At 33.3% G+C, this 13,169-nt stretch overlaps 2 protein-coding genes across 2 annotated transcripts; one reads left to right on the top strand and one right to left on the bottom strand.

Moving 5' to 3' along the window:
- The first annotated feature begins 3,145 nt into the window (after nucleotides 1-3,145).
- Nucleotides 3,146-5,769, top strand: LOC145062266 (trifunctional UDP-glucose 4,6-dehydratase/UDP-4-keto-6-deoxy-D-glucose 3,5-epimerase/UDP-4-keto-L-rhamnose-reductase RHM1-like). The gene is made up of 3 exons (XM_079009899.1): nucleotides 3,146-3,334; nucleotides 3,439-5,019; nucleotides 5,099-5,769. The coding sequence occupies exons 1-3, from the start codon at nucleotides 3,164-3,166 to the stop codon at nucleotides 5,576-5,578; spliced, it is 2,232 nt and encodes a 743-aa protein (XP_078866025.1). The 5' UTR covers nucleotides 3,146-3,163; the 3' UTR covers nucleotides 5,579-5,769.
- A 3,155-nt stretch (nucleotides 5,770-8,924) lies between these two features.
- Nucleotides 8,925-12,228, bottom strand: LOC145063534 (trifunctional UDP-glucose 4,6-dehydratase/UDP-4-keto-6-deoxy-D-glucose 3,5-epimerase/UDP-4-keto-L-rhamnose-reductase RHM1). Its single transcript, XM_079011132.1, has 3 exons — nucleotides 11,849-12,228; nucleotides 9,650-11,223; nucleotides 8,925-9,564 (listed from the first exon to the last, which is right to left on the bottom strand). Exons 2-3 carry the CDS (start codon nucleotides 11,210-11,212, stop codon nucleotides 9,121-9,123), a joined length of 2,007 nt encoding a protein of 668 aa, XP_078867258.1. The 5' UTR covers nucleotides 11,213-11,223; nucleotides 11,849-12,228; the 3' UTR covers nucleotides 8,925-9,120.
- Between the last annotated feature and the right edge of the window lie 941 nt (nucleotides 12,229-13,169).

Raw genomic sequence — 13,169 nt, 5'->3', positions numbered from 1 at the left:
CTCCTCTTCTTAATGACCAAGAGTGCTTAAATATCCTTAAAAATCCCGCGCCACGTCGTGGCTATCTCTGCCACGACGTGATCCCCAAGTTATATGTATCGGGCAAGGACTCTTTCTTCACGGGATCTTTATCTTCTAGAATACTCATGCCACGTCGTGGGTATCCATGCCACGTCGTGGGTTTAGCAATTTCCGTGGATTTCTTCATCTCTTGTGTTTCAAGTCTCCAATATTCTATATATTGTCACTTCTGGTCCCTCTCTTCGAAAATACTTCTAATTGACTGCAAATAACAATTTAAAGTCATAAGTATCATTATTCTAAACATATTATCAACTAATTAATAAAAATGTACTTAAATATTGCCTAAAAATAGGTATAAATATGGCAATATCACTTTTGTAAAATAAACCTTGATAATCTGAAAGAATGATGTTGTTTTTGTAAGATGAACCTGATATTCTAAAATAATGTTGCTAATTTTGTAAGGTGAACCCTAAAATTCTGAAAGAATGTAAAATGTATTACAAATGAGGATACCATATGTTAGAATCGCATTCTTTGAGAATAAATTTATGCTCTATTGTGTTTACACAACCCTCATACCATTTAGTTTACCAGCAAGACCTATTCTCTTTACAAGAGCCTGCAACAACAATGGAGAATAAGCCAATGGGAAACTATTTCAAGATATTACAATAAAACCGCATCCAAAATTGCATTTTTGTAAAGATATTACAATGTTATCCAGATATCAAATCAAATTACCACTATTAATGAAGTGGTAAGACCATATCTTCTTTAAGAATGCAAAACAAAATGGGTTATAGTAACTATCAATCTTTTAGAAGTGACAAGTTATATGGTTTTCGGGATTTCACAAAGATTAAAATCACAAAACAGATGAGCGAACAACATGAAATATATACTTACCTCTTTAACCTTCTTATTTATCATGTCCCAAGCAAGACGTGAAATAAATCCTCCTGCAACAATTCCCAATTGAATGATACGTGTCGCAAAGTTCATGGCCTTTTACCCCAATATGTTGAGATGCTAGAAGGATCATATTGAAAATTAAACAAAATGAATTAATTATGTGGACATTTATTAATCACTTTGTCATTGTCACACAAAACAATTAAAAGAAACAAAAATTAAAGATTTATGCATGGTATGTATTCAAATCGTAATCACGAAAGTTAATAATCACTCGATTCTAATTTGGCACTTTTCGATTTGTAACACGTCATAATAACAAAGTGCAACTTCTAAGAACTTTCTTTTGTGGTCGACGATTGAAGGTTTGGGGGCTAGGGTTAAGTCGACGTGATGTTCTTAAAAATTACGTGAGAAAGCCTCAAAACCGTAACATATAATCAAAAATACGGAGCATTTAGAAAATAATAGAGAGAGCGATATATATATATATATATATATATATATATATATATATATATATATATATATAGTACATTTCGGAAGTGAACGAATGATGCGGATGCAAATAGGGTTACGAAAATTGGATTTAGCGTTGATGAATTGATTTTGGAAGCATCATTTTCATTTAACAATTGTAGATGAGTTTCCTTATCATGATCTTTAGATTTGGGGTTTCCTTCCCTTTCATCTGAGAAATTAAGAAGTTGAACTCGATAGAAGCTTGGATTTAGAGTTGGCATCTTCAACCGGGGGAAAGAAGTAGGCGTCGAAGGTGGGAAGGATGGTAGGTGGAAGATCGGCGGTGAAGACGGCTGCTGGATTTTTTTTTGGCAACATTAAAGGGTTTAGTGGACGATTTTCTTAAAGGAAGCAAGGAATCGGTAGTGATGTTATACGAATGTGTGAAACTGATTCCTAATCTAACGGGATATTTATGGATTTTATTTTATTTACCATAGTTAAATATAGTTTAGATTACTATTATACCGTTTATGTTAATTAATAATAATTTAATATTTCTTAAATTCTAATTGGTTCCTACATCCGCATAATAGATGTGTATCCACATTTGAACCTAATTTTCTCTCTCTCTCTCTCTCTCTCTCTCTCTCTCTCTATATATATATATATATATATATATATATATATATATATATATATATATATATATATATATATATATATATATATATATATATATAGACACACACACACACAATTTACGTTCTATGGAAAACAAAAACCCTAAAAATCAATAAAATGCATAAAAAAATACTTAGAAATCACAAAGTTTTTTTTTTGAATTTTTTTTATCAAAAAATAGCAACTTTTAGGTCAAAATCGCTGAAAAAACTTTTGAAATTTTTTTTTACAAAAAATAAATTGATTTTTTATTTTTTATTCAGCGAAATTGTAAAAAATGCTGCGATTTTTTGATAAAAAAATCAAAAAAAAGTTTTGTGATGTCTTGGTATTTTTTTATGCATTTTTAGGATTTTTTTTGTTTTCCAAATAACCCTTCCCTACACACACACACACACACACACACACACACACACACATATATATATATATATATATATATATATATATATATATATATATATATATATATATATATATATATTAGTTTATAACCCGTGGGAACCACAGTTACAAAATTAATTAAACTTTTATAGTGAAAACTCAAAATTATTAATCAATTATTTTAAATAAATTATTAATTAAGAAATGTTTTTTTAGTTATATAAAGTTATAATCGTTAATTTAAATAAATATGTGAAATTATATCACCTTATAACTTATAATAATTTTATTTTAATTTTTATTTTAATGTTATTAATTTAATGTAATTAGAATGGAAAATTTAAAATTTGAAATTTGAAATGGAAAATTAATATGTTGATAAATGACATGCATTAATTAGGAAACCTAATAGGGTGACACGTGGCAAAAAAAATGCATTAATTATGGGCCTAATAAAATGACACATGTCAAAAAAATTTAAAATTATTCTTTTACTAATATATATATATATATATATATATATATATATATATATATATATATATATATATATATATATATATATATATATATATATATATATATATAAAAGTAAAAAAGTTTGCTTGGCATTGCAATTTGCAACATGAATTGCATATATGGAAAGACTTTTAGCAAGGCTTGTTCACATGTTTGTTAATGTCATATTACAAGAATGGTTGCAAGGTGTGAGTTTTTAACACTCACACAATCCACCTGTAATGTGTATGTATATTTAAGCTCAGGCATCGGCTTCTACTCAGTAAAATTGTCCGCGGTTTCTTTCTTCATAATTTTGGTGGAAATCTGTTTTTCACCCCTCTCTTGTGTTCATATTCATATTTATGTAAGTTCACATCTCTCATTTTGTTATTGCATTTGCGTTTCTCTGTTAAGTTAATTTAGAAGCGTCGCATGTTGAATTACATTGTTGATCATGTTTCTCTTCAGATCGATAGCTCCTGCAATATGACGACCTACACACCAAAGAACATCCTCATCACCGGAGCTGCTGGATTCATCGCCTCTCATGTTGCCAATCGCCTTGTCAGAAGCTACCCAGATTACAAGATCGTTGTTCTCGATAAACTTGATTACTGCTCAAATATCAAGAACCTCAACCCCTCCAAATCATCTCCCAACTTCAAATTTGTCAAAGGAGACATCGGGAGTGCAGATCTAGTCAATCACATCCTGATCACCGAATCCATTGATACCATAATGCATTTTGCTGCTCAAACCCATGTAGATAACTCATTCGGAAATAGCTTCGAGTTCACAAAAAACAACATCGGTGGCACCCATGTTCTTCTTGAGGCATGCAAAGTCACTCGCCAGATCCGAAGGTTCATCCATGTCAGCACAGACGAAGTGTATGGTGAAACAGAGAAGGACGCGGTAGTTGGCAACCATGAAGCTTCGCAACTTCTTCCCACAAATCCATATTCTGCCACAAAAGCAGGTGCAGAAATGCTTGTGATGGCTTATGGTAGATCATATGGGTTACCCGTGATTACAACAAGAGGAAACAACGTTTATGGCCCAAATCAGTTTCCAGAAAAATTAATCCCTAAATTCATTCTTTTAGCCATGAGAGGGAACCCACTTCCCATTCATGGAGATGGATCTAATGTCAGAAGTTATCTCTACTGTGAAGATGTTGCTGAAGCTTTTGAAGTCATTCTTCACAAAGGCGAAGTGGGACATGTTTACAACATTGGAACCAAAAAAGAAAGGCGAGTCATTGATGTTGCTAAAGACATGTGTACACTTTTCAATATGGATCCTGAATCAAGCATCAAGTTTGTTGAAAACAGACCTTTCAACGATCAAAGATACTTTTTAGATGAAGAAAAACTCAAAAGCTTAGGGTGGGCCGAAAGAACAACATGGGAAGAAGGTTTGAAAAAGACAATGGAATGGTACATTAGCAACCCCGATTGGTGGGGTGATGTATCAGGTGCACTCCTTCCTCATCCAAGAATGCTAATGATGCCAGGTGGCGTTGAACGAGTGGTCGATGTATCCGAAAACATCCAATCGGATTTCCCTCATGCTGCTGTTAACCCTTCCCAATTCCGAAAAGTGGGCCCCGTTACCAAACCAAATAAACCATCTTTCAAGTTCTTGATTTATGGGAAAACAGGATGGATCGGTGGATTACTTGGGAAGCTATGTGAAAAACAAGGAATCGGATATGAATACGGAAAAGGGCGTTTGGAGAATCGGTCACAAATTGTTGAAGATATCCAAAAAATCAAACCCACCCATGTTTTCAATGCTGCGGGTATCACGGGTCGACCCAATGTCGATTGGTGCGAATCACATAAAACTGAAACGATACGCACCAATGTCTCCGGGACCCTCACTTTAGCAGATGTCTGCAAAGAATCCGGAATCTTGATGATCAATTTCGCCACCGGATGCATTTTTGAATACGATGAGAAGCATCCAGAAGGTTCCGGAATCGGTTTCAAAGAAGAAGACACTCCTAATTTCACCGGATCCTTCTATTCCAAAACCAAGGCCATGGTAATTAGTTTTATTGGTCGTTGGTAACTAGTAACTGGTAACTGCTAACCTTGTCTATACTGTGTGGTATGGTTTGCAGGTTGAGGAGCTATTAAGAGAATATGACAACGTGTGCACATTGCGGGTCCGGATGCCAATTTCATCGGATCTAAACAACCCGCGAAACTTCATTACGAAAATCACGCGATACGACAAAGTGGTGAATATTCCGAACAGTATGACGATTTTGGATGAGCTTTTACCGATATCGATTGAAATGGCAAAGAGAAACTTGAGGGGGATATGGAATTTTACAAATCCGGGGGTTGTGAGTCATAATGAAGTGTTGGAGATGTATAAGGAGTATATAAATCCGGGGTTTAAGTGGACGAATTTTACGCTTGAAGAGCAAGCGCTGGTGATTGTTGCAGCAAGGAGTAATAATGAGTTGGATGTGACGAAATTGAAGAAAGAGTTTCCGGAATTGCTATCGATTAAGGAGTCGTTGATCAAGTACGTGTTTGGGCCGAATAAAAAAGAAATTAAGATGTGCAATAATGGATACACAATGCCAACTTAGGCTGTTGAAGACGTGTTCTAAGAGTTTCACTATGGTGAATGGCAAAAAGCCTTATATTTGAATAATTTTCTGGAATACAGGAAAATTTAGTTAGAGAGATTGTTATTTGGCGGGAAATGTTGATTGAGTACGTGTCTAAACGAATAAAAACACAAGTGAATACCGTTAGCATCATATATTCATATAGATTATGGACTGAAGTTAATATGTTAAAATAGAATCACATAAAAGAAAAACATTATGTACTGTTACAATGTTCAAAATTTAAAAGTTAGAATTATGAATTTCTTGTTTTTGATATAATATAATTTTATAATTGAATTATTATATTCAATTATATATATATATATATATATATATATATATATATATATATATATATATATATATATATATATATATATATACTATCTTATAAAAGAAATCTCACTTTTTCTAAAAATAAATTGAATATAATAATATTATTTTTTTTAAGACGTTCAAATCATTAAGCTAATAATACAAGTAGTTATCAATAAAATAATATTAAATTTTAACATGTTTTGAATCTTTATATTTCTCAACAAATTCTATCTCATTCCCTGAATTTCGGATAATTCAAAATTTGAAACCATCAGAAAATACATTTTGATTCAAATATCCCTCCTGCAAATGGTTCTTTCTTACATCCCCTGCTATAAAGCCTACCGTGAATCTATTGTTAATGGAGTTTTTGCAAAGTATAGCATGTTATATTTTTGATGTTGAAGATCTGAAATTCTATCATAGTTAGGTAAGAATCCTCTTTTTGAATCATTTTTTCTCTCTCTAAACAAAATGATGATCTCGAATCATTCAGGTTATCTTGCACCCCTATATTCTCACATGTCTTCACCAATAACATCAGCCACCATTGTATTCACAAGATCAACCATCACCGCTGTCAAAACCATCAGACACCACCGCATCAGGCGACTCCTTCCTATCACTTCTTATTTGTCTGTATCTTGAGTTGGAATCGCAAATCAAAACACCCAGATCTTATTTGGAGTTGTTATTTGCTACACATCAAATGATAGAGCTTCAAGATTTTGTTTACCTCTCCCCTTATTTAGACATATGATCAATTTGTATGTGATTTTTTGGTAACAGAAAGCTCGGATTTCTGTTGTTGCATATATATCAACAAAGTATTTTCATTGCTCCACTTTCAGGTGACATTTTTGACCTAGACATGCTTTGATTTCAAAAAACTTGATTTTTTTTTTGGATCTTCTTATGGATGTGATGGTTCTTGGAATGGATAGGGCAAATGCCTTATCTTAACAATCTTAACAGGTTTTTATTTTAATCCTTACTTGTAATTGATTTCATCATTTTTAACCTTTTGTATTTTTATCTTATAAATATATTGGGTGAAGGCTTTATTATATCATGTTTGTTCCTAAAAAGGTTTTTATTATGTTTCTTTAATGTGTTGGCTTTGCAGGTTCAAAGAACTCAACCAAGAGGGCCAGTTAGAGGATTGTATTATCATTAGTTTGTATATTTTGACATCTTACTTTTGCAATAAAGAACGGTTAAACACAAGATTTGACATGATTAAGGTAGTTTGTATATTTTTCATCTTGTTAAGTTTAAAAATGAAACCTTTTTCATCATTGATCCTTATAATATCAAGTTTCATCACATGGACTTCCTTATTATGGTGATTATTGTCCTTATTATAAGGTTCTATATAGATTTTGTTCAATATTTTAAGGTTTCGAGAACCTAAATCAATATGAATCCTTGAATTACATACCATCGTTGAAAATGTTTTAATTTGTGACCAAACTTGGTTTAAAATCACAATGAACAAGTTGACACCTGAGTATTTTGGCCTTCTCAAAGGCCTATTTATCGACTTTTGAATCACAACACCTGATATTCTAAAGGTTTATTTTTATAAACTATTATTTATATATTTTAGCATTTTACTTAGTAGGACATTAAATTAATAAAGGAATTAAGGAAAACGAAAAAAAAAAAAAAAAAAAAAAAAAAAAAAAAAAAAAAAAGGACGATAAACAGTACAAGTGGTTTGGGTATGTATAAATGAAAGTAATAACCATTTAAGGGGTGTTTGGCAAAAAAGCTTATTGCTTATTAGTTTATTAACTTATAAGTTAATAAGTAAATGTAAGGTAACTTATGAAAAAAAATGATGTATTAGAGGTTCCCCACCGTAATAAGTTATTTTAATCCAAACACTTTTTTAACTTATAGTGGTGTGGAACCTAATAAGTTGTTTTAAAAATGCTTAGCCAAACACCCCCTTAATATGGTATGGTAATGCTCTTGAAAAATAGATGTCATTTAATATTCATTTCTGGAAGTGAACGCAAAATGGTTTTAACTCTAAAGAGATCAAACTATTCGTTGTCCGCCGCTTTGCACGGATAGACGACTAATATATATAAATGTAAAATACGTTGAAATTCCCAACCCCGTTTAATTTTAAGTTGGGATCCAGTTGAATTAGCATGTTGAAATATGAAACTTGTTTATATTAACTAGTATAATTTGAAAAAGATTACAGAAAGAAACGTTAAATGTAACTTAAAAAATCATATACTTTCAACAACATTTATAGATTTTCCACAAACAGAAAAATAAAAATAACAGAAAAAGACAAAGTGTGAAACAACACATTTTCACAATACCAAAATACTAAAGAGGTGGTAGTGGTGGCTGTTTGCAGCGGTGGCACAGTTAGCGGTGGTAGTGGTGGAAAAAAGAAATATAATTAAAATTTAGAAAACATTTTTCAAAATCAGATTATTATTATTTTTTTGTTTCCTGAAAATAAAGGTCAAAAAAACATTCTCATATTTTTTGTCTTCTGAAAAACAAAAGGTATTCTCCGTCTTTCTTCACACAGCATAATTGATCAAAAAAAAATTCACAAATAACAAACACCACCAAAATCTTTTACTTCTTTGTGCTAATGAAATCTGACGGCAGTTTCAAAAAAAAAAAAGTGTGATTTGTGAAAATGTGATATCGTAGAAAATGCGTTTTTCTTTTAGAAAAAAATATATCTTTTAAGATAAGAATTATATTAATCTCTTTATAAATTATAAATTTCAAACGTCATTTACTGGCTTTACGGCTTAAAAGGTTAGCGGTGCGAGTATGAAGCCAAATGTCCCAGCAAGCAAAAGTCGGTGACCCAGTGGAACACATGGCCAACTCCTTTTCCCCAACTCGTCACAACTGTCACGTTAAAGTGTTCCTAATTCTAATTCACGCTTTTTTTGTCCTCAAATAAAAACAAATCCACTAAAAAACAACATACTTCGAATAAACAATAACAAAATTCAAATTCACATAAAAAAAACAACATTAATATATCAAAATAACCATTCTGTAATTAACAACAAAACCTGTAAAAAAAACCAAGAATACCAATCTGCTAACAATATAGTATCAGACTATCAGTATCATCTTCCTTTCCCTATAATCTCAAACTATTTAAACATTACACATGTAACAATAATAATAATATAAAAAAAAAAAAATTAAACTTTTTTATTCGGTTCAAACACATACTTGATCAACGACTCCTTAATCGACAACAACTCCGGAAACTCCTCCTTCAATTTCGTCATATCCAATTCATTATTACTCCTTGGTGCAACAATCACTCTCGCTTGCTCTTCAAGCGTGAAATTCGTCCACTTAAACCCCGGATTTATATACTCCTTATACATCTCCAACACTTCATTATGACTCACAACCCCCGGATTTGTAAAATTCCATATCCCCCTCAAGTTTCTCTTTGCCATTTCAATCGATATCGGTAAAAGCTCATCCAAAATCGTCATACTGTTCGGAATATTCACCACTTTGTCGTATCGCGCGATTTTCGTAATGAAGTTTCGCTGGTTGTTTAGATCCGATGAAATCGGCATCCGGACCCGCAACGTGCACACGTTGTCGTATTCTTTCAGTAGCTCCTCAACCTGCAAACCATACCACACAGTATCAGTATCAGTATTAGACACAGTTACCAGTTATCATCAGTTACCGGTTATTAAAACTACTTACCATAGCCTTGGTTTTGGAATAGAAGGATCCGGTGAAATTAGGAGTGTCTTCTTCTTTGAAACCGATTCCGGAACCTTCTGGATGCTTCTCATCGTATTCAAAAATGCATCCGGTGGCGAAATTGATCATCAAGATTCCGGATTCTTTGCAGACATCTGCTAAAGTGAGGGTCCCGGAGACATTGGTGCGTATCGTTTCAGTTTTATGTGATTCGCACCAATCGACATTGGGTCGACCCGTGATACCCGCAGCATTGAAAACATGGGTGGGTTTGATTTTTTGGATATCTTCTAGAATCTGTGACCGATTCTCCAAACGCCCTTTTCCGTATTCATATTGGATTCCTTGTTTTTCACATAGCTTCCCAAGTAATCCACCGATCCATCCTGTTTTCCCATAAATCAAGAACTTGAAAGATGGTTTATTTGGTTTGGTAACGGGGCCCACTTTTCGGAATTGGGAAGGGTTAACAGCAGAATGAGGGGAATCGGATTGAATGTTTTCGGATACATCGACCACTCGTTCAACGCCACCTGGCATCATTAGCATTCTTGGATGAGGGAGGAGTGCACCCGATACATCACCCCACCAATCGGGGTTGCTAATGTACCATTCCATTGTCTTTTTCAAACCTTCTTCCCATGTTGTTCTTTCGGCCCACCCTAAGCTTTTGAGCTTTTCATCATCTAGAAAGTATCTTTGATCATTGAAAGGTCTGTTTTCAACAAACTTGATGCTTGATTCAGGATCCATGTTGAAAAGGTTACACATGTCTTTAGCAACATCGATGACTCGTCTTTCTTTTTTAGTTCCAATGTTGTAAACATGTCCCACTTCGCCTTTATGGAGAATGACTTCAAAAGCTTCAGCAACATCTTCACAGTAGAGATAACTTCTGACATTAGATCCATCTCCATGAATGGGAAGTGGTTTCCCTCTCATGGCTAAGAGAATGAATTTAGGGATTAGTTTTTCTGGGAACTGATTTGGGCCATAAACGTTGTTTCCTCTTGTTGTAATCACGGGTAACCCGTATGACCTCCCATAAGCCATCACAAGCATTTCTGCACCTGCTTTTGTGGCAGAATATGGATTTGTGGGAAGAAGTTGTGAAGCTTCATGGTTGCCAACAATGGCGTCTTCCTCTGTTTCACCATACACTTCGTCTGTGCTGACGTGGATGAATCGTCTGATCTGGCGGGTGACTTTGCAGGCCTCGAGAAGCACGTGGGTCCCGTATATGTTGTTTTTTGTGAACTCAAAACTGTTTCCGAATGAGTTGTCTACATGGGTTTGAGCAGCAAAGTGCATTATGGTGTCAATGGATTCGGTGATTAAGAGGTAATTGACCAGATCTGCACTTCCGATGTCTCCTTTGACAAATTTGAAGTTGGGAGATGATTTGGAGGGGTTGAGGTTCTTGAGATTTGAGCAGTAATCAAGTTTGTCAAGAACAACGATCTTGTAATCTGGGTAGCTTCTGATAAGGCGATTGGCGACATGAGATGCAATGAAGCCAGCAGCTCCAGTGATGAGGATGTTTTTTGGTGTATATGTGGTCATACTGGATCAATCTGAACATAAACAAGATCAATAATGTAGGTCAAAAACTCAAGATCCATATGCTATAATCTTTCATAAATTTGAACACTTAATCTATAGAGTAAACAACTTCATTATAAACATTAGAGATCAACAGCATGTTTAGGCAAATCGTACATCAAAAAACATATTAGTAGAAAAGGAATGAAGCTTAACGAACAATATGTAGCTAAAACAAGCTAATTAATCAATGATTTCGTAAAAGCAAAGAAGTAAACACTGTAAAAGTAGAAAGTAGAAAGTAGAAAGCTTGAAATCAACTGATCAGACTAGATCGGCAGCAACAATGAACAATCAACATCCAAATCTGAAACCAAACTTGAAATTAACCTAAATTTGATCAGATTAAAATGTTGAACACAATTGCAATACTTGAAATCACACGATAAGCCTAAAACGTGATCGAACTCAAACAGATCTATAACGAATTTAGTAAGCTCGATACTAACACGCCTTAAACCAGATCTAATCAACACGACAAAATGTCCGCATCGTACGATAAACATTAGAAATCATTCAATCGAAAAATATCAACACTTTCGATTAACATAGTAAAAAAACGCAGATACAGTAGCAAACTGAAAGATGTGAACTTACATAAATTTGATCCGGATTTGTGACAGGACCAAAATATGAATTTGAAAGCAGAGAGAGTTGCAAAGCAAAACAGACTTCCACCAAAATTATGAATTATGAAGAAAGAAACCGCGGACAATTTCACCGAGTGGAAACCGATGCTAGTTGCTATATATACACACAGTCCAGGAAGATTGTGTGAGGATTAGCGTGTGTAGATATATAATCCAGCGAAGGCAAAGAATATGATGGCAATTATGACGATGAATTGAGTTATGGTGTGACACCTACACGCTTTATGAAAACCCCCACAAAATTTAATATTTATTCACACTTTCTTGCCCTACCTTTACCAACATAACACTGCTGTAGTGCTGTGAACCATGTTTGGATGGATCCTTGCATCAATTTTTGTCGTGCCTCGTTTCAATTTTTATAAAAGAATTTATCATACATAAGTAAGTTACAACATTTTTTCTCAATAACTTTAAAAAGAATGAAAAATAATATTAAATTCACAATTAATAAATTATAAATTGAATAACTAAAAAGGAATCCCCACTATTTAGAAACTGAATTTAGAAATCTTGATATAGTATTGCAAAACACGACAAACCACCTATGTTTGTTTGTTTAAAATTTTGAAGGGTAAATCAATAAATTCTATCTTTTGGGCCGACCATGATGTAACAACTTCAAATTTTATAAAGTAATATTTAAATGATGGTAATTTGTATGCTGAAATGAAGTATTGTGTGTGACCGTCTGAGATAAATAAATGGTATTGGTGAAAGTATTATGTATGATGGTAATTTGTATGTTGAAGTAGAAGTAATGTGTGTGAATGTGAGAAGATAAATAAATGGTATTGGTGAAAGTATTATGCCATTAGACTCGAGAGAGTCAAGCGTTAAGAATTCTCGTTGGGAGCTCGCTACATAAGAAGAAAACCATCTCATGGTGCTCACCAGGAGGCTTGCTAGGGGCAATGCGCTACCAGATCAGCAAGATGAGAGAGAGAATTGTCTTGGCTGTGATTGGTCCTTAGACTTTTGTCCGGATCTCATTTTTGTTTTGACCAAATTTATATATATATATATATATATATATATATATATATATATATATATATATATATATATATATATGCTTAGGTTATTTTGTTTTTACTAAGTATTGTATGTCAGAATGCACAGATCTAGACCAATGGATAAAATTAATCAATGCACATGATTTAAGAGTGTATGATATTACAATGGGGTAACATGTAGCATATAATCACACAATTTTAAGCAAAAGGATATTTTGGACAACTAACTACATTTATAAAAGGAAATTTTCG

Source organism: Lactuca serriola, chromosome 7 (assembly GCF_051521515.1).
Source record: "Lactuca serriola cultivar US96UC23 chromosome 7, Lser_US96UC23_V15, whole genome shotgun sequence".
Taxonomy (NCBI): Eukaryota; Viridiplantae; Streptophyta; class Magnoliopsida; order Asterales; family Asteraceae; genus Lactuca; species Lactuca serriola.
This window is presented reverse-complemented; position numbering and strand designations above follow the sequence as displayed.